General features: G+C 31.4%; 2 protein-coding genes across 2 annotated transcripts in view; both read right to left on the bottom strand.

Annotated features, from left to right (window-relative positions):
- LOC109047077 (RNA-binding protein 24-like) overlaps positions 1-10,298 on the bottom strand; it is a 114,119-nt gene extending 103,821 nt beyond the window's left edge. The window contains exon 1 of the mRNA XM_042773277.1: positions 9,962-10,298. Coding sequence (XP_042629211.1) covers positions 9,962-10,129 — 168 coding nt within the window. The 5' untranslated portion in view covers positions 10,130-10,298. The remainder of the gene's footprint in view (positions 1-9,961) is intronic.
- LOC109053974 (phosphatidylserine synthase 1-like) overlaps positions 1-27,364 on the bottom strand; it is a 116,341-nt gene that overhangs the window by 70,114 nt on the left and 18,863 nt on the right. The gene's annotated exons all lie outside the window — the stretch shown is intronic.

Below are 27,364 nucleotides of genomic sequence, written 5' to 3'. Positions count from 1 at the left end.
TTTATTTTTCTTCCCTCAGAATTTTAAAATTACATTTCATTATTCAGGCTTTTTATCAAAATTATAAAATAACATCTCGTAAATTTTGACTTTTTACTTATTTTTACCCTTATTCTATAAAGTACATTTCATTTTTCAAACTTTTTAAAAATTCTAAAATTACATATAATTTTTTTTTTCTCCAATTTTTTTTCTCGCAATTCCAGACTTTTGTTCCCACAGTTGTGAAGTTTATATCTCACAATTCAGACTTTTCTTCTTAGAATGTCTTAGAATCCCAATTCTGATGCGCTTACTCTGATACAAACAATAAAAAACTCACAATTACCTTTTTATATTGTTTAAATACTGTATATTATTAAGTATATAACCATTTTTCTTATTAATCTAACACACCCCTATCAGAAACTTAGATTAGATGAGATTTAATACAAAAGTATCATTATGAACTTGGTAAAAATATAACCTAACCCTGAGCCCTGACTGTGTCATTGTTAAAAATACCCCTGTTACTAAGCCGCAGCGGCAACTTTCTTACTACGAACATATTTTTCTCCTTCATGTCCTGAACATTTGGGGGTTGCCAGAGTTCAGGGCTAATTTAAGCTATTGTAAATCGCAAACACAGGGGCTGATCTCTGGTGTCTCTGAACACCTGTTGTCTCGCGCCGCTCTGAATGTCGTTGTGCTCCACACTAAAGTTCAGCACTGCAGCTGCTCTTCTCTGGGACTTACATTGTCTTTGATTGGGACGAGTTGACTGAATCAGAAGGATAGAAGTAACTGTGTACTGGATCGGTCAGCAGTATGATACAGTGCAAGACTGTGGTTTCCAGAAAAATTCTTTACATGAGTACATGATCATATGCAAACTCAGTGTCACATGCTGTTGCATTTTGAAATGTATTAGAATGAAATGCATAGCTTGGGTTACATTCTAAGCACTGCTGCAAGAGGGGCTATGATGTTATTACAATTAACTAAAACATTTTCATTACATGAAATAAAACAAAATATAAAAATTTATTTTATTTCAGCTAGTTGCAAAGACAAGGCTGTACTTAACTAAAACTGAAAAAAAAAAAAGTTAATATATATATATAGATATATATATATATATACTATATATATATATATATATATATATAATATATATATATATATATATATATGTGTACTTAGTTGTATTTAAAAAAAAAACTAACAAATTAAAACTGAAAATATAAAAATAAAAAACTAATCAAAATAATAATTAAAACTATAATAGTATAAACTTTAACTGAATTTTTTTTACATTTATTTTAGCTTGTTGCCAAGGCAACATTTCTCATTTTCACTTTACATTTACATTTAGTCATTCATCAGACGCTTTTATCCAAAGCGACTTACAAATGAGGACAATAGAAGCAATCAAAAACAACAAAAGAGCAATGATATACAAGTGCTATAACAAGTCTCATTTAGGTTAACACAGTACATGTAGCGATATATAAGTGCTATAACAAGTCTTAAAAAGAAAACAGATAGAACAGAAAAAGAACAGAGCAAGCTAGTGTTAGAGGACTTTTTTTTGCTTTTGATAATAGTATAATAAATAAAAAGAAAACAGATAGAATACAAAAAGATTAGAAAGCTAGTGTTTTTTTTTAAGAAAACAAAGAGCAAATGGATAGAGTTCAAGTTTAAAAGGGAGAAGTGTTTTTTTTATTTTGTAAAGTATAGAAATAGAGTAGAGAGTGCTAGAGTTAGAGGGTCAAATAAAGATGGAAGAGATGTGTTTTTTAGGCCGATTCTTGAAGATGGCTAAGGACTCAGCTGCTGGATTGAGTTGGGCAGGTCATTCCACCAGGAGGAAACAGTTAATGTAAAAGTGTGTGAAAGTGATTTTGTGCTTCTTTGGGATGAACATAAAGCGACGTTCACTTGCAGAACGCAGGCTTCTAGAGGCACATAAGTCTGAAGTAATGAATTTAGGTAAAGGGGTGCAGAGCCAGTGCTGGTTTTGTAGGCAAACATTAATGCCTTGAATTTTATGTGAGCATCCTAACTGGATGGTGAAATTGTGATGAAACAATGGGTTTGCTAGAACCACAAGCAGTTCGGGTCCTTGGCAAGGTTGAGTTGCAGGTGATGGTCCTTCATACAGCAAGAAATGTCTGTTAGACAAGCTGAGATGCGAGCAGCTACCGTCGGATCATCAGGATGGAATGAGAGGTAGAGTTGAGTGTCTTCAGCATAGCAATGGTATGAAAAGCCATGTTTCTGAATGACAGAACCTAATGATGCATGTAGACAGAGAAAGAGAAATGGTCCAAGAACTGAGCCCTGAGGCACCCCAGTAGTTAGATGTTGCGACTTGGACACCATCACCTCTCCAAGATACTTTGAATGACTATCTTTGTAAGACTTTTTGGTAAGGTAAGACTGTGAAGACTTTAGGTAAGGTTGACAGGAGGATCTGGGGTTTAATGTACTAATGTATTAATGTACTGGTTAATGTGGTTAAATCAACTTTATGTACTGAAAAATGGTAATTAAACTATTTAGACATATATAAAAAAATAAATGAAAAAAAGACAAAAACAAACAAATTAATGACCAAAACTTAAATAAAACACAAATAAAAACTATATAATCGTATAAAACTTTAACTGAAATAAAATAAAAATGCAAAAAGTCTTATTGAATAATTTAAAATAAAATAAAAAAACCTTTTGATTCAACATTTAGTGCTTTTTTTAAGATAATCAAAGATTTATCTTTACAAAATATACAAATAACAAAAAGCATGTAGCAGCAAGTACTGATGTTTTGAAACTAACAGTAATTTACCATTCTTTTGCCAAATTTTAAGGCATTATCTCATGCATCCACTGCAAAGAAGCCAGAGGAGTTCATTAAGACAATGTCAGTGAAATTAATTAATCTAAGTTAGATGAAATGAGAGAAAATGTCAAATATACTTGCAATACAGAAAACATTGATCAAAACATTTAAATGAATTTACAATGGACTATTTTACCCAATATCTATGTATTCTGGGTGATATTTGAAAATTTTGCTAGCACTTCTTGTGTTATTTTTGCCTCTTTAAGATGAATTTCGTGTCGTATTCCTCACTTGTAAGATGAATGAATAAATTTAAATGTGTGCTGCTGCGTTTTTTTTTTTACGCTTATTAGAGGATCAAGATTTTAGCTTAGAAATATGATGTTATTATAGTTAACTAAAACCTAAAACATAAAAAAAAAACTTTAACTGAAATAAAACAAAATATACAAATATTTTATTTCAACTACTTGCAAAGGCAATCTGCACTTAACTAAAACTGAAAAAACAACAAATGACAAAAACACAACAAAATAATACAACAAACAAAACTTAAAATGAAAACTATATAAACCGAAAATATAAAAATAAAAAACTGATTCAAAATATTAATTAAAACTATAATAGTATAAACTTTAACTGAAATCAAATATAATATAAAAAACATATATATTTTATTTTAGCTTATTTTATTTTAAAAATATGTTAACACCAAAACTGTATTAAAATCAGCTGAATATTTTATTTTAGAAATATGTTAACACTAAACTGTATTAAAATCAGCTGAATATTTTATTTTAGCTCATTTTATTTTATTTTAGAAATATGTTAACACCAAACTGTATTATATATTAGATGATTTTTTTTATATTTTTTTTTATTTTTTTATTTTGTTAATATGTTAAAATGTATTATATTTTGATGTATGTTTTATTTTTTATCATTTTATTTTATTTTAGAAATATGTTAACACCAAACTGTATTAAAATCAGCTGAATATTTTATTTTAGCTCATTTTGTTTTATTTTAGAAATATGTTAACACTAAACTGTATTAAAATCAGCTGAATATTTTATTTTAGCTCATTTTATTTTATTTTAGAAATATGTTAACACCAAACTGTATTAAAATCAGCTGAATATTTTTAAATCTTATTTTATTTTAGAAATATGTTAACACCAAACTGTATTAAAATCAGCTGAATATTTTATTTTAGCTCATTTTATTTTATTTTAGAAATATGTTAACACCCAACTATATTTAAAATCAGCTGATTTTTTTTTTTATCTTATTTTTATTTAGAGAAATATGTTAACACCAAACTGTATTAAAATCAGCCTGAATATTTTATTTTAGCTCATTTTATTTTATTTTTAGAAATATGTTAACACCCAAACTATATTAAAATCAGCTGAGAATTTTTAAATCTTATTTTATTTTTAGAAATATGTTAACATCAAAACTATATTAAAATCAGCTGAATATTTTATTTTAGCTCATTTTATTTTATTTTAGAAATATGTTAACACCAAACTATATTAAAATCAGCTGAATATTTTTGAATCTTATTTTATTTTAGAAATATGTTAACACCAAACTGTATTAAAATCAGCTGAATATTTTATTTTAGCTAATTTTATGTTTAATTTTAGAAATATGTTAACACCAAAACTATATTAAAATCAGCTGAATTTTTTTAAATCTTATTTTATTTTAGAAATTTGTTAACCATCAAAACTATATAAAATCAGCTGAATATTTTATTTTAGCTCATTTTAATTTATTTTAGATATGTTAACACCAAACTGTATTAAAATCAGCTGAATATTTTTAAATCTTATTTTATTTTAGAAATATGTTAACACCAAACTGTATTAAAATCAGCTGAATATTTTATTTTAGATTATTTTAATTTATTTTAGAAATATGTTAACACCAAACTATATTTAAAATCAGCGCTGAATATTTTTAAATCTTATTTTATTTATCGAAATATGTTAACACCAAACTATATTAAAATCAGCTGAAATATTTTTAACTAAATTTATTTCTTTATTTTAGAAATATGTTAACACTAAACTGTATTAAAATCAGCTGAATATTTTATTTTACGCTCATTTTATTTTATTTTAGAAATATGTTACAACCAACTATATTAAAATCCGCTGTGGGAATATTTTTTAACCTCTTATTTATTTTTAGAAATATGTTAACATCAAAACTATATTAAAATCAGCTGAATATTTTATTTTAGCTCATTTTAATTTATTTTAGAAATATGTTAACACCAAACTGTATTAAAATCAGCTGAATATTTTTTAATCTTATTTTATTTTAGAAATATGTTAACATCAAAACTATATTAAAATCAGCTGAATATTTTATTTTAGCTCATTTTAATTTATTTTAGAAATATGTTAACATCAAAACTATATTAAAATCAGCTGAATATTTTTTAATCTTATTTTATTTTAGAAATATGTTAACATCAAAACTATATTAAAATCAGCTGAATATTTTATTTTAGCTCATTTTGTTTTATTTAGAAATATGTTAACACTAAACGTAGTAAAATCAGCTGAATATTTTATTTTAGCAATCATTTTTATTTTATTTTAGAAATATGTTAACACCAAACTGTATTAAAATCAGCTGAATATTTTTAAAATCTTATTTTTTATTTTAGAAATATGATTAACACCAAACTGTATTAAATCACTGAATATTTTATTTTAGATTGTATTTTAATTTATTTTAGAAATATGTTAACACCAAACTATATTAAAATCAAGCTGAATATTTTTTAATCTTATTTTTATTTTAGAAATAAATGTTAACACCAAACTGTATTAAAAATCAGCTGAATATTTTTTAATCTGTATTTTATTTTAGAAATATGTTAACACCAAACTGTATTTAAAATCAGCTGAATATTTTTGAATTTATTTTCTATTTTAGAAATATGTTAACCACTAAACTGTATTAAATCAGCCTGAATATTTTATTTTAGCTAATTTTAATTTATTTTAGAAATATGTTAACACCAAACTATATTAAAATCAGCTGAATATTTTTAATCTTATTTTATTTTAGAAATATGTTAACACTAAACTATATTAAAATCAGCTGAATATTTTATTTTAGCTAATCTTATTTTATTTTAGAAATATGTTAACACCAAACTGTTTTAAATCAGCTGAATATTTTTGAATCTTATTTTATTTTAGAAATATGTTAACACTAAACTGTATTAAAATCAGCTGAATATTTTATTTTAGCTAAGTTTTAATTTATTTTAGAAATATGTTATACACCAAAACTATATTAACAATCAGCTGAATTTTTTAAATCTTATTTTATTTTAGAAAATAATGTTAACACCAAACTATATTAAAAATCAGCACTGAATATTTTTTTAATCTTAGTTTATTTTAGAAATATGTTACACCACCAAACTATATTAAAATCAGCTGAATATTTTTTAAATCTTATTTTTTTTAGAAATATGTTAACACCAAACTTATTAAATCAGCTGAATATTTTATTTTATCTTATTTTAATTTATTTTAGAAATATGTTAACACCAAACTGTAATTAAAATCAGCTGAATATTTTATTTTTAGCTTATTTTTATTTAAATGTAGAAATATGTCCAACACCAACTGTATTAAATGAGCTGAATATTTTATTTTTTTTAGCTTATTTTATTTGAAATTTAGAAATATGTTTAACACCAAAACCGTATTAAAAGTCACCTGGCATAGAATTGAATTCACAAAGAAGGTTTTGAGAAAAGAGAATCTAAGTCACTGTAAGAAGAAAAGACAAATTAAAGGCAAATGATTCATTAGTAAATATTCAATTAGAGGCACGAGATACACAGCAGCATGCAAGCGTGAGTTGTTTTGTTTTGAGGGAGATCTGAGCCCTTCAACAACAAAATGCCGAAACGCCCGTGTAAATGAAAAAATAAATAAAAAATAAACTCAAACAAGCTGTGCACAATCAACAAATCGAGAAAGAACATGGAAAATGGCAAAAGATAACGACCATCAGCCCGAACCCCCCACGTCTTACCTTATTCACTCATTTCTATTAAAGCACACGGTTTAGCTATAAAAACCACTTCAGATCCAAACGCACACCAAAGCTACTCTCCAAAAACAACAACAACAACAACAACAACAACAACGTCCATGCAAGCTAATCACCATCGTGTTTGAGTCTACCGGTAGCGCTTATGAATTCTGACTTTGTTCGGCTCGTTCACTTCTTAGGTAACGTTAACCAAACGCGAGCCTGTCAGATCAGAGAGAGACAGTAACACTGAGTCACGGCTGGGAAGAGGAAGACACAGACGAAGACTTTTCAGGAGTTAAGCAAATAAAACGCACACAGCATCCACACAGGTAAAATGCAGACGCACACACCTCATAACCTGGCGGAAAGGGGGAGGATACAGTAACGGGGAATGATCGTCCTCACTATCTCTACGACACAAGGAGAACAGCATTATATGACACAGGAATCCATCCACAATGCACAGAAATCAACACACATATCCTTTACGGAGTATTGCAACAGCTAGGAATATGAGGATCACTAATTTATCTTTAAAGGTGAAGCGTGTCTTTTTCAAAGTTAGGAATCAACCTATGAATTATTTACTTCTAATGACTCGAATGTGATACACACAACACCTTTAAAGCAAGGCACTGACAAAACAATTAGTCTAAGATGAGATCTTTTACAACATCATATTTTTACATAAGAGAATGTTGATGGATGTGTGGATGAATGAGAGGATTATTTTAAAGATTATTTTATGTAGATAAAATGTAGATACAAGATTAGGATGAGTTTGTTTCTTCGTCAGATTTGGAGAAATGTAGCATTGCATCACTTGCTCTGCAGTGAATGGGTGCCGTCGGAATATCCTCATATTTATATATTTAACAATATATGTTAAATCGTCTACATATTGCAAGATTTTCATTCAGTGAACTTTGGAGCGATGATGCTCTTAGCCCAATATAAATACATTAAATATGAGACGATTATAGCGTAACGATAAAAATGCATTTATTATAAAAACATAGATTCACTTGAGAAGAGAAACGCTGTGTGGAAAAAAAAAGAGAAAGAATGTAAGAAAAGCTTTTTGTCTTCTCCAGCCTGTGCACTGATGGACTGGATTACTTGTGGATTAATGTGATGTTTTTATCAGACTCTCATTCTGACGGCACCCATTCACTGCAGAGCAACTGATGCAATGCTACTTTCTCCAAATCTGACGAAGAAACACAATCTCATCCTAATCTCGGATGAACTGAGGGTGAACACATTCTCAGCAAATTTTCATTTTAGGGTGAATATTCCTTTAAAACTAATGAAAACTACAAAAACAATATCAACTAGTTGTGTTATACTTACCCATAAGGCCGTTGGATAAAGGTGTGTATTTGGGGGACACCAAATGAAAACCCTGTGAAAAAACGCAACCTTATTGCATTTTTATTTATTTTTTACATTTTAATAATACAAGAAAAAACGCATATAATGACCAAAAGTACAACGTTTTTGAACAGTATGATTTTTAAATGTTTTTTTAAAGAAGTCTCTACTGCTCATCAAACATGCATTTGTTTGATCAGAAATACAGCAAAAGCAGTAATATTGTGAAATATTTTTTACTGTTTAAAATAATTGTGGGGTGTGTGAATGTGTGTTAAAATGTAATTTATTTCTGTGATGCGCAGCTGTATTTTCAGCATCATTACTCCAGCCTTCAGTGTCACATGATCTTCAGAAATCATTTTAATATGATGATTTGCTGCTTCTCAAAAATATTTATTATTATTATTAGTGTGTTGAAAACAGATGAGTAGAATTTTTTTCAGGTTTCTTTGATGAATAGAAAGTTCAGAAGAAATCAGAAATCTTTTTATAACATTCTAAATGTATTTATCATGACGTCTTTTGACCAATTTAAAGCATCCTTACTAAAATAAAAGTATTAATTTCTATCATTTCTTTCCCCAAGAAAATAAAAATAAAATGATACTGACTCCAATGTTTTGAATGTTAGAGTGTATAATGTTAAAAAAGGCCTTTTATTTCAGATAAATGCTGATTTTTATTCATCAAAGAATACTGAAAAAATGCACTCAACTGTTTTAAATAATAATAATAATAATAATAATAAATATTTCTTGAGCAGTAAATCATCATATCAGAATGATTTCTGAAGATCATGTGACACTGAAGACTGGAGTAATGATGCTGAAAATACAGCTGCGCATCACAGAAATAAATTACACTTTATAATGTAATCACATAGAAAACAGATGTTTAAATTGTAAAAATATTTCACAATATTACTGTTTTTTCTGTATTTCTGATTAAATAAATGCAGGTTTGGTGAGCAGAAGTGACCGGATCTTCTTACCCGGCTGCATGATCCGTGGTTTGGCCCCGAGGTACGCCAGGTTGACGTTGGCTTTCCTGCCGTCTATGATGGGGGTTTGGGTCCTTACAGGGCTCTTTCTTCTGCCGCGGCTCGATCAGACATCGTCACCTAAACATACACGAGACGAGGAGCACAAGACAAACTCAGGGTTTTCAGTGATGCCTCCGTGTGGAATGTGACAGACAACAATCAGGGCTATTATAGTGAACAAAAACTAAAGCCATAAAAATACTGCTTTATTTCAGCTAGTTTACAAAAAAAACCTTTCTCATTTTAATTTGGTTTAACTTGATGTATTAAAATAGCTATATTTATATATACATTACAAAAACACAACAAAATCACTAAAAGTTTTACTAAAATATCAAAATAAAACTTATGAATAATATTAATAAAAAGTAATAGACTAACACACACACACACTAAAAATGACTAAATCAGAGGAAAATTATTAAAACTCATTAAAATTAAAATATAAATGGAAAATATAAAAATAAAAACTGGTTAAAAATAATAAAAACTATAACAGTATCTCTGATCTATGAATAGTATCTTTACAAAAATAACACTGATGATTGATAGATAGATAGATAGATAGATAGATAGATAGATAGATAGATAGATAGATAGATAGATAGATAGATAGATAGATAGATAGCTTACAAATCCATAGCCTCTGGATTTCCCCGTTTGTCTGTCAGTAATGACAACAGCTTCCTCGATTTCTCCAAACACCTCAAAGTATTTCCTGAGGCTGGAGTCGGTGGTGTGATACGGAAGACCTCCGACGAAGATCTTGGTGTATGTGGTGTCCTTCTGAGAGCTGTGCATCCTCACGACGACTCAAACAGGGCCAAAGTTTCAGCAGCAGTAACAGAGCTCGGATGATTTGGTATGAGGTAGAAAGAACCGCAGCGAACTAGCGCGTCTGTCAGGAGACAGAACTCAACACGCCGTATGGTTTTGGAGGCTCTCACGCACACGCGGACACAGGCCACGCCCACAGACATTAACGCCCCGCCCACTGTCTGGTCTAACCACGCCCACGCTCAGAATCTACCTTCCCTCAGTGGTTGACCATATTGCTTACTCACTCTCACGTGACTAATGATTAATTTTATCCGTTTAAATGTCAGAATATTTTTGGTGCCTGTTGCCGGTTCAAATGATATACTAAAGCAATGATTTAATCCTTTGTATCTTTGATTGGAAGGCCTATATATATATATATATATATATATATATATGAGTATATATATATATTATATGATAATATATATATATATAGATATATATATATATATATGTTTGATTCTAACTAAAGCAAAAGCGGTAATATTTTGAACAATTTTTTTTTTATTTTAAATAGCTGCTTTCTATTTATTTTTGCTATTTATTCCTGTGATCAAAGCTGAATTTTCAGAATCATTACCCCAGTGTTCAGTGGAATTCTTTGATGAATAGAAAGTTCAGAAGAGCAGCATTTATCTGAAATAGAAATATTTTGTAACATTATAAATGTATTTACTTTATAAATGACTGTTTATCAATTTCAAGCATCCTTTGCTTGCTAAATAAAAGCATTTTTTATTTTCTATATAACCCCCCCCCCCCCCCAAACAAATAATAAAAATAAAAAATTTAAATATAATACTGACCAAGCTTTTGAATGGTAGAGTGTATAATGTTACAAAAGCTTTTTATTTCAGATAAATGCTGATCTTTGGATCTTTCAAATCATCAAAGAATCCAAAATAAATATTTACTCAACTGTTTTATTTTATTAAATTTTTTTATTATTAATAATAATAAATGTGTCTTAAGCAGCAAATCAGCATATTAGAATGATTTCTGAAGATCATGTGACACTGAAGACTGGAGTAATGATGCTGAAAATACAGCTGTGCATCACAGAAATAAATTACAGTTTAACAGATATTCACATAGAAAACAGCTGTTTTAAATAGTAAAAATATTTCACAATATTACTGCTTTAGCTGTATTTTGGATTAAATAAATGCAGGCTTGATGAGCAGAAAAAAAGTCTTTAAAAAACATTAAAAATCTTACTGTTCGTTCAATTTTTTTTGGTTGGTTGTGTATGTATAGACAGTATTCACAGTAAAAGAGTAGGCATAAAATACCACGGATGACCTACTCCTTCCGGCGTGATTCTAAAGTGTGCGTATGATGGACAATTTACAATCCCATGAGGCCACAGGAGAGGATTTATGAATGACAGTGACTCAACGTGATTTCAGACGCAGCCCTAGTGACCCAGTAACTCAACACAATAATGTAGGTCAAAGATCAGACTCAGGGTTTGACAACCTACTTCTGGGGGAAGAGACAGAAATCAGCCAATCAATCAAACATAAGGTCAGTACAACACACTCTTGTCAAAATACAAATGTTGTAGCTACTCCCTTCAAATAATCATTCATTAAAACACTTCGCTTTAAAAACTGTTCCACTGATTTTGTCTAAATCTGAGAAACTAATGAACTAAATTCAGGGCGTGTGGTTTTTCTAGTGAAACTACATTGTGGTTTGAAGATTATCAGTGGGAAAAAACCCCCCAAGATAATCACTGAATAATTATATGCTTGAGGATTAGTCTTTAAATGTAAATATTTCAGCAAATAAAACATTGTTTATGCTTAAGTACAATTATTAGATTATCTCTAACATGATAAATGAGTAGTTCACCCAAAGTTTTATGAGCAAGCCTCTCAAATCAAATGAAAAACAACCAATAAATGTCATTCAAAGGAAGAAAACACAGACAAAAGTGTTTGTAAACGTTCTGTATTCTACAACATCTTTGTACCAACATCTGCAGAGATACAATATAAATACAATTCTGTACATTTTATAATATTGTAAATACTATGTTCATACATTTTATGTACAGCTCCTTGTCAAGGAGAGCAGCTTTGTTTTCTTTTAAGTAAGGTCTTGGGTTTTCATTTTACCGTCTCCATTGACAGCAATAGTATTCACTTCTAATGAGAGCCACAGTTCTTCAGGTAAAACAGAGCAATGATAACAGCACCGGTTATGGCACTAAACATACTAGCATTATTCAAGCTACATCCCATTCCCCGATATTGCCCATCTCCAATTTATACCTATAAAAAACATTAATATTGGCTTTAGTATCACATACTAATAAAAATCCTACTCGACAGTCAAACACACATGGATTTAAATGCTCGAAAGCTTCATTATTATGCGGTTGAACCTAGAAGTTGACTATCTAAAAACACCCTGTTTATAAACAGGGCTTGTGTCAGTACTTTAGGGTATTTCTGATCTAAAGTTGATACGAAGCAAACCAGGATATCTGCGTTTTCCAATCACACTCCCTACCGGCAAGGGTCTGATAGAGAAAACAAGATGCTCTCCAAACTAGGTGACCTTACTTCCATCAACCTCCTGAGAAGCGTCAAATCAGTATCTGAGAATGCGTAAAAGTCTGTGCATTACGTAACTTAATGTGCATCCAGGATAAGTTACTCCAGTGCAAGCGTTCAGACAGCCCTGTTAACATAAATATTTGCAGTCCTTCAACAGTTACAGAACTCAACAAGCCAGTGACACAACAGAGTACGAGCATCTGGCTTGCCGTCCAATCAAAATACTATTAAATCTATAAAAAAACAAATTGACCACAATTTTGAAGTTCTGATGGCCATGTGGCCTTCCAACCAGAAATATGGCACTTAGCATATTAGCATAAATCGGTCGAACACATATTAAAGTACACAAGCATAAAACACATCGCCAAAGTAATCTAGATAAGAAGTTTGCACAGCAGATTTGAAAGGCTATGTCTTTGGTAATACCTGATATACAGTAATCACGCAAACAAAATGGTCATAAACAGTAGTACATTCTTACCTTGAACAGACATCCAAATCTCAGACTCACTTAAAGTCTATTAGAGTTCGGCATCATTGGATTAATACATTTAGTCATATAAGAAGTGGTAACCAATGAACCAAGACGGCTGTTAGTATTACAGCTATACATGATATATAAAACGTGTTTGTGCAACTGTGCAACTCTCGACATTCAAAGACGATACTGAAATAGGCCTACAACGTGAACACAAGACACACAGGTTGGGTTTATTGCCATGGAATCAGAGGAACCAACAAATCTCTAACGTGATGAACAAATCAGAAGGATGGATTCTGTTAGCACTTGGTTTGTTCAGGCGGTCGTTGGTGCCGAAGAGATCGTCTACAAACCATTGGGTAAATGTCCTGCTCCTACTGAAGCACAGGTTGAGGTTCGGTGTCTATAGACGGAGGTTCTCGAGTCAAACAGGATGGCTTCACGAAGATGCCATGACCTGTGGCACACCGGAAGTACACCCTTCCCTGGACTGTACCATTGTGTTTGCCTTTGGAAGGAAGAGAAAGGTCTAAGGTTACAAGGAGTTGAGTTGGGATTCAGCGTCAAAGAGCAAGACATGGAAGAGTTCACTTACCTACTGCAAGGTGCAGCTCTACTCCAACCCAGATGCCTTTGGCAAACTCTACCCCTCCAACATAATGCACTGTCCCACTCCTTTTGCCCACCCAAACTTGCTCACCGGGGGCCATCCAGTCTGGCAACTGAGCAACTGGTCCATTCTCGTCCTCGCTAGAGTCCACTGAAGGTTCTACATCTGCAAAGGACTTGAGTCCTTGACTTTTTTCCAGCTGTGGGTTGGCGTAAGGTGCTGGGACACTGGGAGACTCTTTCCCATTGTGGAGATGGCACTGGGGCAGGGGATCCATGCCTTGGGGAATTGATTCCGCCTTCCATCTAATGTTGCCAAGGTAGTCTTCTTCTATGCTATCATCTACACCCTTAAAGTTTGGGGGAATCGATTCCGTCTTCCATCCAGTGTTACCAAGGTAGTCTTCTTCTACGCTATCATCTACACCCTTAAAGTTTGGGGGGATCAATTCTGCCTTCCATCTGATGTTACCAAGGCCTTCTTTTGATACACCATCATCTGCACCCTTAAAGTCTGTGAATTCTTGACTGATGCTCTGGATACATTTGCGGGGAAGCCAAGAGGAACAGTGCCAGTCAGTGCAGTGATGGGAACAGGGCTGAGTGGGAACAGTCTGGGCTGGACAGGATCCCAAAGGCACTTCTGGAAGGATGCAACCCTCTTCCGTGCGGTGCTTCCTGAGGGTCTGCAGGTTCTCTGCTGTTGAGCTGGTCGCAACTATCGCTACCGCTGAAGAGCACGTCGGAGAGCGTGGCGTTCGAGGCACTATGGGAGAAGTAGCCGCTCGTGCATGAGCTGGCCGTGGGACTACGGGACACTTCTTTTTCCACAGCCTGTGTCCCTGTTAACTCTCCGATCCCCGGCGCCATTTCTCCCTGCACACACATGGCCCCCTCTTGGGTGTCAAGGTTGGCATTGTACACCTCAAAGTTGGCAAAATCCTCTGGGATGTAAGGCTTGAAGTTTTGGAGCTCCAGAGACCAGAGGCATGGATTGTTGGAACGGATAAAGGCTGAATCCATGTCAGGATCCTCCTCCTCTGAATCCTGATATATCATCAATGACCAAACAGGAAACAAACAGCAAAGCAGTGATCAGGAGGGACTCTACCATCCCCTTGTAAAGAATCCTGAAGCACATCCTCTACTTTTTCCCGTCATTTTGTCTACAACAGGGTATTGAGATATGGATACATCCAGTGTTAAATCATTTCAGTCATCTACACTGGAAGCATTGAAGCAATATGTCACCTAAGAATTTAGATTTTCACACCAATAAGCCATTACATTATGATCACCCCCAGCCTAGAGCAATGACCACACCTGGCAACTGAATGGTGCTGCAGATGTGGTTCATAGAGCAGTATATATACCACCCGAGTACTGGCTTTTGGTCAGTAGAGTGTTTGGTGTCAAAATGATAAAAGCTGCCAATTTATTCATGTTTGATAAAGGACCAATTGTGATGGCACAGAGCCTCAGAACTTTGATCTGGAAAATGGCGCACCTATAGTGCGTACTAGGGGTGTAACGGTACACATAGTCATACCGAAATTTTTTGGGTCTTTTGGTTCGGTACACATGTGTAAAGAACAAATACATCATTGGTTTAACCACAGCATGCACGTTACTTCATTGGAAACTTCCAGTTTTACATATTGCTACAGAGTCTCATCTTTCAAGTGACGTCCATTTTTTCAGGAAATTCAAACAATAAATGCAGTTTTAACGCTTTTGATGTGACGCCACAGATCGCTGTATAAAGCCTAATTTCAATGGCAGCACCATCGCCCCTTCCTCTTTACTACTAGTTTTAATGTTAAAATAAACATGAATGAACATCTCATGCCTCATGTAGTCGCTCAATCGTGGAAAGAAGGCAATAAAACATGTAAACAAAATGTCATGTAGCATTTCATTAACCTCAGGCAGTCATCAGTGTCCACAGCTCGTTAGTTCGCTAAATAAAGTCTAGAGAAGAGCATTTCTTGAAAAATTACACTATATACTCATTATATTTTACTTTCCCTGTTAGTGATGTCTTAATTATTTAATGTATGTTTAAATAAATCTGTTATGAAACACATTATGACAGCCACTGTGTAAATAATCATTTTTCACCAACAAATAGAAATTTGCATTTAAAAACTGCATTATGTGCAATTTACATGTTTGCATACATTTTTTAAATCCTAGTGTTGATTATTACATCAAAATAAATATTAATTTATAGTTTTTCCCACAGCTGTACCGAAACCTTACAGAACCGTCATGTTTGTGTACCATTACCCCCCATAGTGCGTACGTATCAATTTTTCCCACAGCTGTACGATGAATGAATTCATCAGTAACTTAACACATATGGTACTTGTAAGTAAAATTATTTTATTTCAGAAATATAGGGAACACAGTGGCTTGATTAGCTTCTTGTGCATCAAAAATACACACAGCAGATTCGTCAGCTGAAAGTGTATCATATCAAGCGCTTCCAGTGCAGACAGCTCTACTGAATATAAAAGCAGTGAGAGTTAATAAGCTTTGTAACAAGCAGTGTGGTACGTGAAGTGCTGCAGTAGTGAGTTAAACACAAGCTGAGGGATTCATGCAGTTACTTATCATTCACATGAGGAAGATGGGATACAATGAGATGATGACGATGATGAGGCAGCATCATACATTTTAAAAGTGATGCAATGCAGAAATTAAACCTTCACTGTGTTGTATTATGAATGTAATGAATTTGTTTACGAGGAAGAAATTTAAAAAGTATTTTCAAGATAATACCAAGGAATACGCTGGGATGCTGTCCGGTACCTTGTCAATACCAACTGCAATAATAATGCAAAAATATATGATAGTTTTACAATAGTAGTTATATGTTCATATGTTTTACAAATTTTAAAATTATATATATATATATATATATATATATATATACACATTATTAAAATTCCCGTTCTTGAAAAACTAATTTGCAGTATCTTTTATTAATATTAATGTTTAATGTTTAATATTTATGTAAAAAATACATATATATGTATATATATATAACTTTATATAAAATATATAAATTCTAATAATTATATAAAATGTTATAGTTTTAATTAAAATATGTTGAACAACTTTTCTGTAAATAATGATTAAGATATGAAAAAACCCCAAACATATTCAAGGTGTAAGGAAAATATTTGCAATGCAATGTTTTAGATTTAAAATTAAATAAAATGTAAAAATTTAAAAAGGTATCATATTTAAAAGAAATATACAACATAATGGACAGGTTAAAAATTATTTTCTGTGGCAATCTACAGTTTCAAGAGAGCCCTTCCTAGTAGTACTAAGTAGTATGCGACATGCGTGTGTACGCCTGACTGTGTTACAGCAGCTGACTGCGGATGCGTTTGAGGTGACGATCAGTGCTCAGTTGGGTCTGTCTCTGGAATTGGCTGAGCTGCTGCTGATGTCAATATAGGTTGCCACGACCCTCGCTCTGAGCCATGGGTCTGGACCAGGGGCGCGGGGGTCCGCAAACTACACACATGCTCTTGACAATCAGGGCACAACAGCACACTTCACACGGGCCATGCAGCAGAGCCAACAGGTGAGTGGCAACATGCAACACAGCCACAGATTCAGCGCTTTTTAAAGGAATAGTTAGCACAAAAACTCATGTTCATGTGTTCTGGACATTCCTCGTATTATTTTCGCTGTCTTCACCTGAACACACAAGTTCAGAACGTTTTATAAAATATCAGAGCTGCTATTTTACATACAATGGAACAAAGAATACTTTTTAAATAATACTTTGAATTAGCTTTTATTTTTATATTTTCTGTTTTCATTTTAATTTTAGCTTAATTTTTCATTTCATTTCAGTAATATTTTTATGTTTTTCTAATTTTTTAATTATTTTTTTAAATTAAATATATATATATTTGTGTTTAATTTATTTTAGTTCAGTTTTTATTTATTTCCAGGTAGTAATTTTAATTCTTTAAATTAAACTAAACGAAAATTAGAAACACTGCCTTAATTTCAGCTGAATAAGTTTTTCAGCTAAATATTATATATATATATATATATATATTAAAGTTTGAATAATATTTTTAGTTTTAATGAATGATAATAACCCTGACAAAAATTACAGAAAAGTGTCAAAACAGTATACTATATCATTTTTCATGTAATTTAATATAATTTTGTAACTATACATTTTTTAGGGTTATTGTCATTTATTAAAACTAAAACTATTATTAAAATGACTGACTGGAAATAAATGAAAACTACAACAGAGCTAAAACAAAAAATAAATTAAACCCAAATAAAGTTATAAAAAAAATTAACTAAACTAAAATTATAATGAAAACTGATCATATAAAAACAAAATTAAAAATACTGTTTAAAAAGTATTTAACTATAATAGTACATAAATGACTTGTCAATAACTGCAATAATTATGTGAAAATTATGCAAAAATCTTGAAAAAGTAATTTTGCTGTATTATTTTATATTTATAATTCTTTAGTTTTATTTAAATATTTACATAACTTCTTTGTAAATAACAATGTAATTAAAATATGAAAACCCACATGTATTTAAGGTGTAAGGAAAATATTTAAATACTTTTTACACAATGGCTATATCCCATTTTAGACTTATTAAATCAAAATTTTATCAAAACTTTAAATAAAGTGAATTAACATTCTTTTAGGTGAACTATTCCTTTAAGCTCATACTTCAGGTAAACAGGTTCAACATCATGTAGAAGGTTGCCTTCGTATTGAATAAATCTGTGGCCGGTGTATAAATGAAAACAGGCTTGGAGGGACTGAGGCACATGCTGGGAACAGGGTCCAAAAATTAACTAATATGAGGTGGAATTTACCACACACGCAAAAAGAAAAAAAGTCACCGAAAATTATATTTCTGCTTTTTTATGTTTTAAATTTTGTAATCATATGTACATATTGGGTGGTTAATTTTTCTTAAGCAAAATTTTATTATACATCTTTGATGTAAGCTGAACTAAGTCACTAGTAAAGATTCAGATGAGGAGTTTTACAAAAAGCTCATCAGGATCATCTTAAAGATCCCAATGAAATTACCAGCCGATTGCTGATTTTCACTTCGCATTTGGACCTTACTTTTAGTGTTTACTTTGGCCCCTGTCTGAAAAAGGACGCTCTGTGGAGAGGAGACATTAGAAACACTTTACGACAGGGATTAGAGCCTGCATCATGTCAGATCATAAAATAGGTGTAGAAATGGAGGGTGATGAAAAACCAATATGAATGATGTTGTGAAAATGTGAGACATAATGGGAAATTGAAAGTATTGAGTCTGGTGTGTGTGTGTGTGTGTGTGTGTGTGTGTGTGTGTGTGTGTGTGTGTGTGTGTATCACCTCCTGTCCCAGCAAAGGCTCAGACTCCAGAGAACGTTTGACTTTGTTCTCTCCTCCTTCAGTAACTAAGAGATTTGAGGGAATTTGGGGAGGTTGAGAGACAGAACCATAAGCGGACTGGAGTTGAGAAGAAACGTTAGGACTCTCTGGCACCGCATCCTGAGTGAGAATGTTTTTGCATGCAGTGATGCATTAAGATGTTTAAAAGCGCTATAAACAAAAAACTTAAAAGGTCTGTATTTATTTATATATAAATATTTATTTTTATTTTATTTTTAAAGCGTGTTAAAAAATTACATTTACAATTTACTGCTAATATATATATAGGCCAACATGCATATATATATATATATATATATATACATATTATACATATACATATATATATATATATATATATATATATATATATATATATATATATATATATATATATATATATATATTTTTTTTTTTTTTTTAGCTATTTTCCTTTGATTTTTAAGTGTTGGAAAGTTACATGTACTATTTACAACTAACAATAACTTTTTTCAAATTATTACAAATTTTAGCATTTTTTTAGCTATTAGTGTTGGAAGTTTTACAACAACAATATTCTTATTATTATTATTTATTAAATTGTTTATTTATATTCTTTAATATTGTTTTTAACTCATAGTAATGTTCTTTTTTTTTAGGATGCTTGCTGCATCCTAGCAGAAAGATAAGTTGAGCATCATACATGAATTTACTCCTGATTCTCTTTGTTTTTTGACAGAAGTGATGTCTTTTGCGAAAGAACTGTTGAGTAAAAACTTCATGTACACTAGCCTCTGTGACATCCATGTAGCTATCACAGTGAGTCTATGTAAATAAAGTCCAACTTTCAGAACAAAAAGACATTCACAAGCAAACTACACACCACCTGTAATAAAGTATACACACTAACCTTTTCGTACTCATCCTCCACATCCCAGTCCGTCCGGTATACAACAGAAACTCTAAACAAATATATATTACAGTCCCTATTTACACAATGAGACAGTGGCTGTTTCTATACACAAGTAAGCAATAGATCTGGTACTTGCTGGTGTTGGTGATGCACTGCAGAACTTCGTTGCATATGTCTGCCTTTACTTGAGGAGGAAACTTCCTTCATCATCCACGGCCTGCCTTAGAACCCCACAAATATACACTAAACTCTAGAGATCAGCTTAAATATCCCAGTTTGGCTGAAATTTTCCCTGATATTTAAGCATTTTTCACTACTTGAATATTAAGCTTGCCAATATTAGATTCACCCATATATACCGCCATACTAGTATTTGTTTGAGATTTGAAAGGCTGAGATAAACAAAGCTAATAATTGTTAGTTAGAAAAAAATAATATCCAATATAATTTAAAACTCTACCCCAACTCTCCAGCAGAAACATGGAATAAAAGAGGTAGAAATAATAAATAAATATTGGTTCTACATACCAGTTATCAGAACGATGGAACATGCTTTTTGGTTTTTAATAATGCTACACATACTAATGGCAACTGCACTGCACCAAACCTTAGTAAATCAAAAAACATTCTCCTCCCATAAATGTAGCATATGAAAGTAAGAGAAACTTCTATAAACACACATACAAAGATCAGCCCTCAAAATTAACCACAACAACGCACTTTTCATTGCTAATATTTCATTGTGTCTTTTTAGTAAAAGTTTTAAATACCAAAAGAGGGTTGCACAGCCACAGTAAATCTGAAAATTGTTAAAAAGGAAGGTCTTAGAACTACCACCAGTAGTGAAACTTATTTCATACGGCGCTCCAATTCACATTGCTGCCAGCAACTTCGCACTGCTGCCAAGCATCCGAGGTATATATACCATGCTAAAATACTCCATGATACTTTGACTACGAGCGGAAAGAGCCGTGGATATATAGATCCAGATGAGAACTGCGTTGCATTCAGCGAGCGTGTGATCCTCCACCGCTTGAGAGCAGCTCTCTCTCAACCAACCCAGCAAGCATCAGGCCATAAACTGCGCCTTCCCGCCGGCAACCCCCAAAAAACACACACATGTGCGGTGTAGTGCATAGAATAATGCATAGAGAAAAGCAGAAGGTGAAAAGAGACCGAACTAGACATGTCGAAAGGCATCTACATGGCGACATAAAACGATTAGTTACATACAAGAGGTGACTCTTACATGCCACGTGCGTCATGATCAATAAAACATTGTACTTCATCACTCTGAAATAATTCCTAATATTTTTTCTGTACTTGCATTTGTTGATTTCTCGAATTCAAAAAGTGCTGACATGCAGAAACATATGGAGTAACAGTATTATCTATTCAAAAATATGATTTAATATGCCTGGATTAATTAAGTTTATAGCTTCTAGAGGTAATGATCGATCAATTTCACGGTTTACAACTGACAGGTAGGCAAAAAAATGAAGACAACTGAAGACTTATAAAGTTGCCTACAGTACATAAATATCTTAATGCATATTTAAAAAAGAGGTGATTTGGCACTTTACACGTTTATTTTTAATACAATCTTGCACATTGTACTTTATATATATTTTTTAGACAATATTGATATTATAATTAAATTACTTTTTTTAGCCCAGCATTATTAAATATATCTTTATGCTTAACCGCGAGGTAATGATTATTCAATTTCACTTTTTTTAATGGAGAAATTTACTTAAAAGAAACAAATTACAAAAGCAGCATCTAAAGAAAATGAAGACAATTAGAGTATAATTACATAAAGATTAAATCCAGATTTAAAAATGCCACTTACTGTATGTTTTTTAAGATGTAATATTATGGTACTTTGATATGTTGGTACTCCATAAAACACACACACACACATTATGGTAATTTGCACACATAGATTAGATAGATGGATAGATGATAGCTAGCTAATAGAATAGATAGATAGATAGGTATATATTTAACGTTATTGTCATTATAATGATATTATATATTTTTTAGCCCAATTTATTAAAAGGCCTTTTCCCATGCTTAACCTGAAGTGCCTTGAGATATTTTCTTATTGTCCATACTTCATATATTTTTGATACTTCTTTTGCACATTATTCTCATTGACGCAGCTCAAATGCAACCTGAGTGATACTATGCACATTATATACTTTATTGTCATGACAATAAAGTATATACTCATTCATTATATACTTTATTGTCATGACAATAAAGTATGCAATTCCCCAATTTTGTTCCCCAAAAAAAAACAATGAACTCTAGAAATCTGCCACAAAATCTCAACTCACAAACACACCAAAATCCCAAGCAATCCTCCTAAAGAACAAACCTTGGAACAAACTCATTTCAGTGCGGCGTAGTAAATGATTTCATGTCAATCTGGAATTATCGTACTCTAAGTCTAATACATTAAGTTAACGTGTAACTAGATTAATATTAAAACATGTTTAAAATGCTTGTAATCAGACTACCAGTTACTTTTTTATTGTTACATGATTACAATATTGATCACACAATAACAATTAAGTATTCATGATCTCTCTTCAATTACTTCTTTTTCTTCCGTTTTTGGGTACATTCCACATAAAGACCAGTCAGTTTACCACCGGATTTACGAAAATCAGTTCAATTTTTAAACAGATTCAACATTACATCAACTAAACTATGAACACAGTAAGTTTTATTTGAACTAGCACTCATTGAGTGTACTGGTCTTTTTGAGGCCTTTGTCCTTTCAAAACATCTTAAAAAGGCACAAAATCACATGTAATGCAGGGATTTTACGATTTTTTTCTTTCACCTATAATTATGAATGTTTTTTATTATTATTTTTGTTGTTAGGTATTTTTTTTTTTTTTTTTTTTTTTATTTATGTTTTGTATGATTGCTCAATTTTTACAACATGAGTGACCTTTAATACAAATATGATTATGATTTAATGTTAAAGCACACACTACTGTATCTATTCGTTGTGTTCATTATCATGTGAACAAATCGAACAAAGAACCTCCTAACCAGCCACAATATTTTATTGGTTGTAACTACTTCTGTGAAATAAATAAAATAATAAAAAATGTGTGTGCGTGTGTGTATTATTATTAAATATATATTGTAAATTATTCTATTGTAAATGATTGAAATAATTTCTTATAGGAAAATAATAAATAATAACAACTATTATTGTATAATTCATATAATATCATTATTATAAAATATTTATACATTTATTATAAAATATATCTTTTATAGACTATAGGTATTTTATCAATATAAAAAAATATAATTATTATTGTATTAACTACTTCCTGTTAAAATAAAACAAATGTGTATATATATTCTAATTTATGTTTTAATTAACTAATCATATAATAACTATTCTATTAGAAATTAAATATTTTCATATATAGAACAATCATTTACAATATTTTTACTAAGAATATGTTAACCACATTCTTGTATAATTAATATAATGTAATATAATATTATTTTAAAATATAAAATACATTTATTTGAGAATATATTTTAGATATTATATACATTTTATAAATAAAAAAAAATTATTATTGGTTGTACTACTGTAAAATAAATAAAAATGTAAAATGTGTTGAATATAATTATATTCATCTTGTTATTATTATGAACTATATATTACTAAATATTACTATATAAATTATTCTATTAGAATTTAATTATTATAGAAAATAATATACAATATACAATTTTTATTATAATAATAACTATTTTGTTGTATAATATAATAGCATCATACAGATATTTCTTATAAACCTATTTTTACATTTATTATAACATATAGATTTATGATTTATGATATTATTATATGATTCGATATATATATATTATATATATATTGTCTATTATATATTTGTTTATTATATCTATCTACATCGCCCCTACCACTCTATATAAAGTCATCCAATGATGACCTGGGCTGCAATATTTTTTGTTGCTTCTGCGCAGACAAACAAAATGCCTTTTTTGAGTTATTGTGTTGGTTCAAAAGGCAAAGAAAGCCCAAAACCAACCATTATAACAGAAAAAATACAGGAAAACACGAATCACAAGATACAGATGAAATTTAAATCGTCAACTTCAGTTACATCCCAAATAGCTGCATTAAAACTGTGCGCAACCACACATCATATACTGAAAAGCTGCAGAGTTCAGTCAAGGTTTGCCATTCTGCTTCACAAAAACGATCTGTTTTAATTATCACTGAAATCATTTACCATTTACATGAGACAACAAATCAGGACAAAAGGCATGGGAATGTTTCACAGCAGCTATCTATTTTAAAGCATGCTGCGTTCTGTAAAACGCTTGAAAAACACTGGTGTAAGAGGTCCGGGTTTGATCAGGATCAGAGAACACGACACACGTATGAGCAGATGAACTCTCACATGCAAAAGCAACACTACAGGACTCATTGTCCACCGATGAATAAAACAATAAAACAGAGACCTTTTCATCTCAGAATTTCTGATGCTTTTCTCTGTATTCTGAGTTTATTTCTAGTCTCACGAGTGTATGTGATGTTGTTTATGGTTTTCTTTTGTGCCTTTCTCTGCACGGCACTAAACTGTATTTCGGTTATAGGGTTTGCCTGGATTCATATTTTGAACTGTGCAAATGCAAAGATCTCGTCCTAAATGTTGAATCTAAACCGTGACACAAAGTCCGAAATGTGAGAAAAAAGAAAATCTGAATTGTGAGAAAAAAGTCTGAAATGTGAGATAAAAGTCAAAGGTGGGATTAAACAAAATCTGAATTGCGAGTCAGAAATGTGAGACAAAAAAAAAAAAAAAAAAAACTTTTGAGATGAATGCAATTTGTATTTTTTTTTAAAATGTGAATTAATTAAAATTTTGATTCAAAATGTCAAATTTGAGATGAAAAAATTAGAAGTGTGACAAAAAGTGAGAGTAAAAAAAAAGGAAAAAAAAAGTGAAAGATAAAAAATCTGAAATGTGAGAAAATAAATCAAAGGTGAGATTAAACAAAATCTGAATTGAGAGTCAGAAATGTGAGACAAAAAAAAAATAATACAAAAAAATAATCAGAATTTAAAGATATAAACTTTTGAGATGAATGCAATTTGTATTTTTTTTAAATGTAAATTAATTTAAATTTTGATTCAAGATCAGAAGTGCGACAAAAAGTCAGAAATGTGAGAGTAAAAAAATCTAAATTGTGAGGGAAGATAAAAAAAATAGCAAATAATCTGAAAGGTAGAGATTAAAACAAAATCTGATTGTGAGGACAATGAAATTGAAGAATTGAAAGATATAAACTTTTGAGATTAATGAAATGAAATATTTAGATTTGTTAAAAATGTAATTAATTTAGATTTTAATGTAAAAACTTCAAATGTGAGATGAACTGTGACAAAGTCAGAAATTGCGAGGAAAAAAAAATCCTCAGAATTGTGAGAAAAGTCAGAAATGTGATCTTTCTTATTTTAATAATCTTGTTTCCTCCAAGGAATACAAAAATAAATAAATGGGCAATAATGACTATTTTCTCTCACAACTCTGATTTTTTTTAAAATCTCATGTTTCCCCGACTTTTGTCTTGCAACGTTTGCAAGTTTGTGTCTCGCAATATAGTTATTAAAAACCTGCGTTTAAGATTCATCTTAGAATTGCATGAAATCTCCTAATTAAAAAAACAAGTCAAATTGTCGAGAATTAAAAGGTTGTAATTACTTGAATTTATATTCGGTGGCTGAAATGAGCTTTCATAAGAAATAAAGCTGAACAACAGCGGCAAGCTGATGACGTCAGAAACAAACACTGAAACATCCTCGCATTCACGCGTGGTCCCCACCTGCATCAGATTCATGAATCCTGATCTGGAGAAAACAGCCTTGTCATGCAGAAAGTCACACCAAACGCCGTGTCTCAAGCCATTTACATACATCACGACTTTAATTCAATCTTGAACCCAAAACAGCGACTTGTCGCAGAAAGTAACAACACTAATCCGCGAAAACAAATTCACAAGCCATAAAAAATAAAATTTATAAAAATTTACATTTACAAGTTCACAAAAAAAAAAAAATAAGCTATGTATATGGGTCATAGAATAGTCTTTATTTATCGCATTTACTTTTTATTCATCAAGGATGCATTCAGTATGACAGGATGACAGTGTTAAAGACATAATAACGTTATAAAAAGAAAAGAGTTTCCACACAAATATCGTGACAAGCACGAGTTTTTCACACTGATATAAATAATCAGAACATTTTCTTGAGCTTTTCCACTTTGACCACGAGCATTTAAATGACATTTGACACATTGATATCTACACTATTGTTTGAGGATACGGTGATATTATTTCAATATTACACATTTGATCAAATAAATGCAACCTTGGTGAGCAGAAAACATTCAAACACACACACACACAAAAAAAAAAAACACACACCAGCAAAATGCACAAAAAGAAAGCGTGTTAAGAGGTAAAAAGGGTAAAATTCTGAGTTCATGTTGACTCTTAAAATGACGTGATTGATTTTTTGCGTGATTGTTTGTATGATATGATAACATAATCTGAAATCAGCTTCATACAGTAAAATACATGAGTGACATATGACAGCAAAAGAACAAAACACAGGTTAGCGAGTCTCCGCGTGACCACAGCCTGCTCGGGATCTAACCTGTTTAACCATCTCTTGTAGTTTAACCAGCTAACTAAACACAGTATAGTCTTTTGCGTCTGTACCAGACCTGAGCCAGTCCCACCCTTCATCATCTCATCTGACGCTCCGTCCGTTCACAGGAGCCAGCTTCAGAGTCAGGTTTATTTCTCCACGCCGTTGATGCTAGTGTTATTCACAGAGTCCCTCCGTTTCCTGGTAAAGAGGAGTTGTGCTGTCCGTGCCTCAACTCCCCTGCCAGCACAAATGCATTACCATGAGGACAGAAAAACACTGGTGCATGTGTTTGAGCTGCATTCTAATGCATGCATGCCTAAAAATATCTACAGGTCTCTGGCACATGCTCCCACATTGCATAACTACAGTTTATAGTTTCTGTGTGTATATTGTGCATGGCTTATGCATTGACTACCAGGGCTATTATCATTATCTATAACTAAAACCAATAAAAAAAAATTAATTACTTAAAATATACATTAACTGAAATA

This window comes from Cyprinus carpio, chromosome A16 (assembly GCF_018340385.1).
Source record: "Cyprinus carpio isolate SPL01 chromosome A16, ASM1834038v1, whole genome shotgun sequence".
In the NCBI taxonomy this organism is placed as follows: domain Eukaryota; kingdom Metazoa; phylum Chordata; class Actinopteri; order Cypriniformes; family Cyprinidae; genus Cyprinus; species Cyprinus carpio.
The sequence above is the reverse complement of the archived record's forward strand: the minus strand, read 5'-3'. Positions and strand labels throughout refer to the sequence as shown.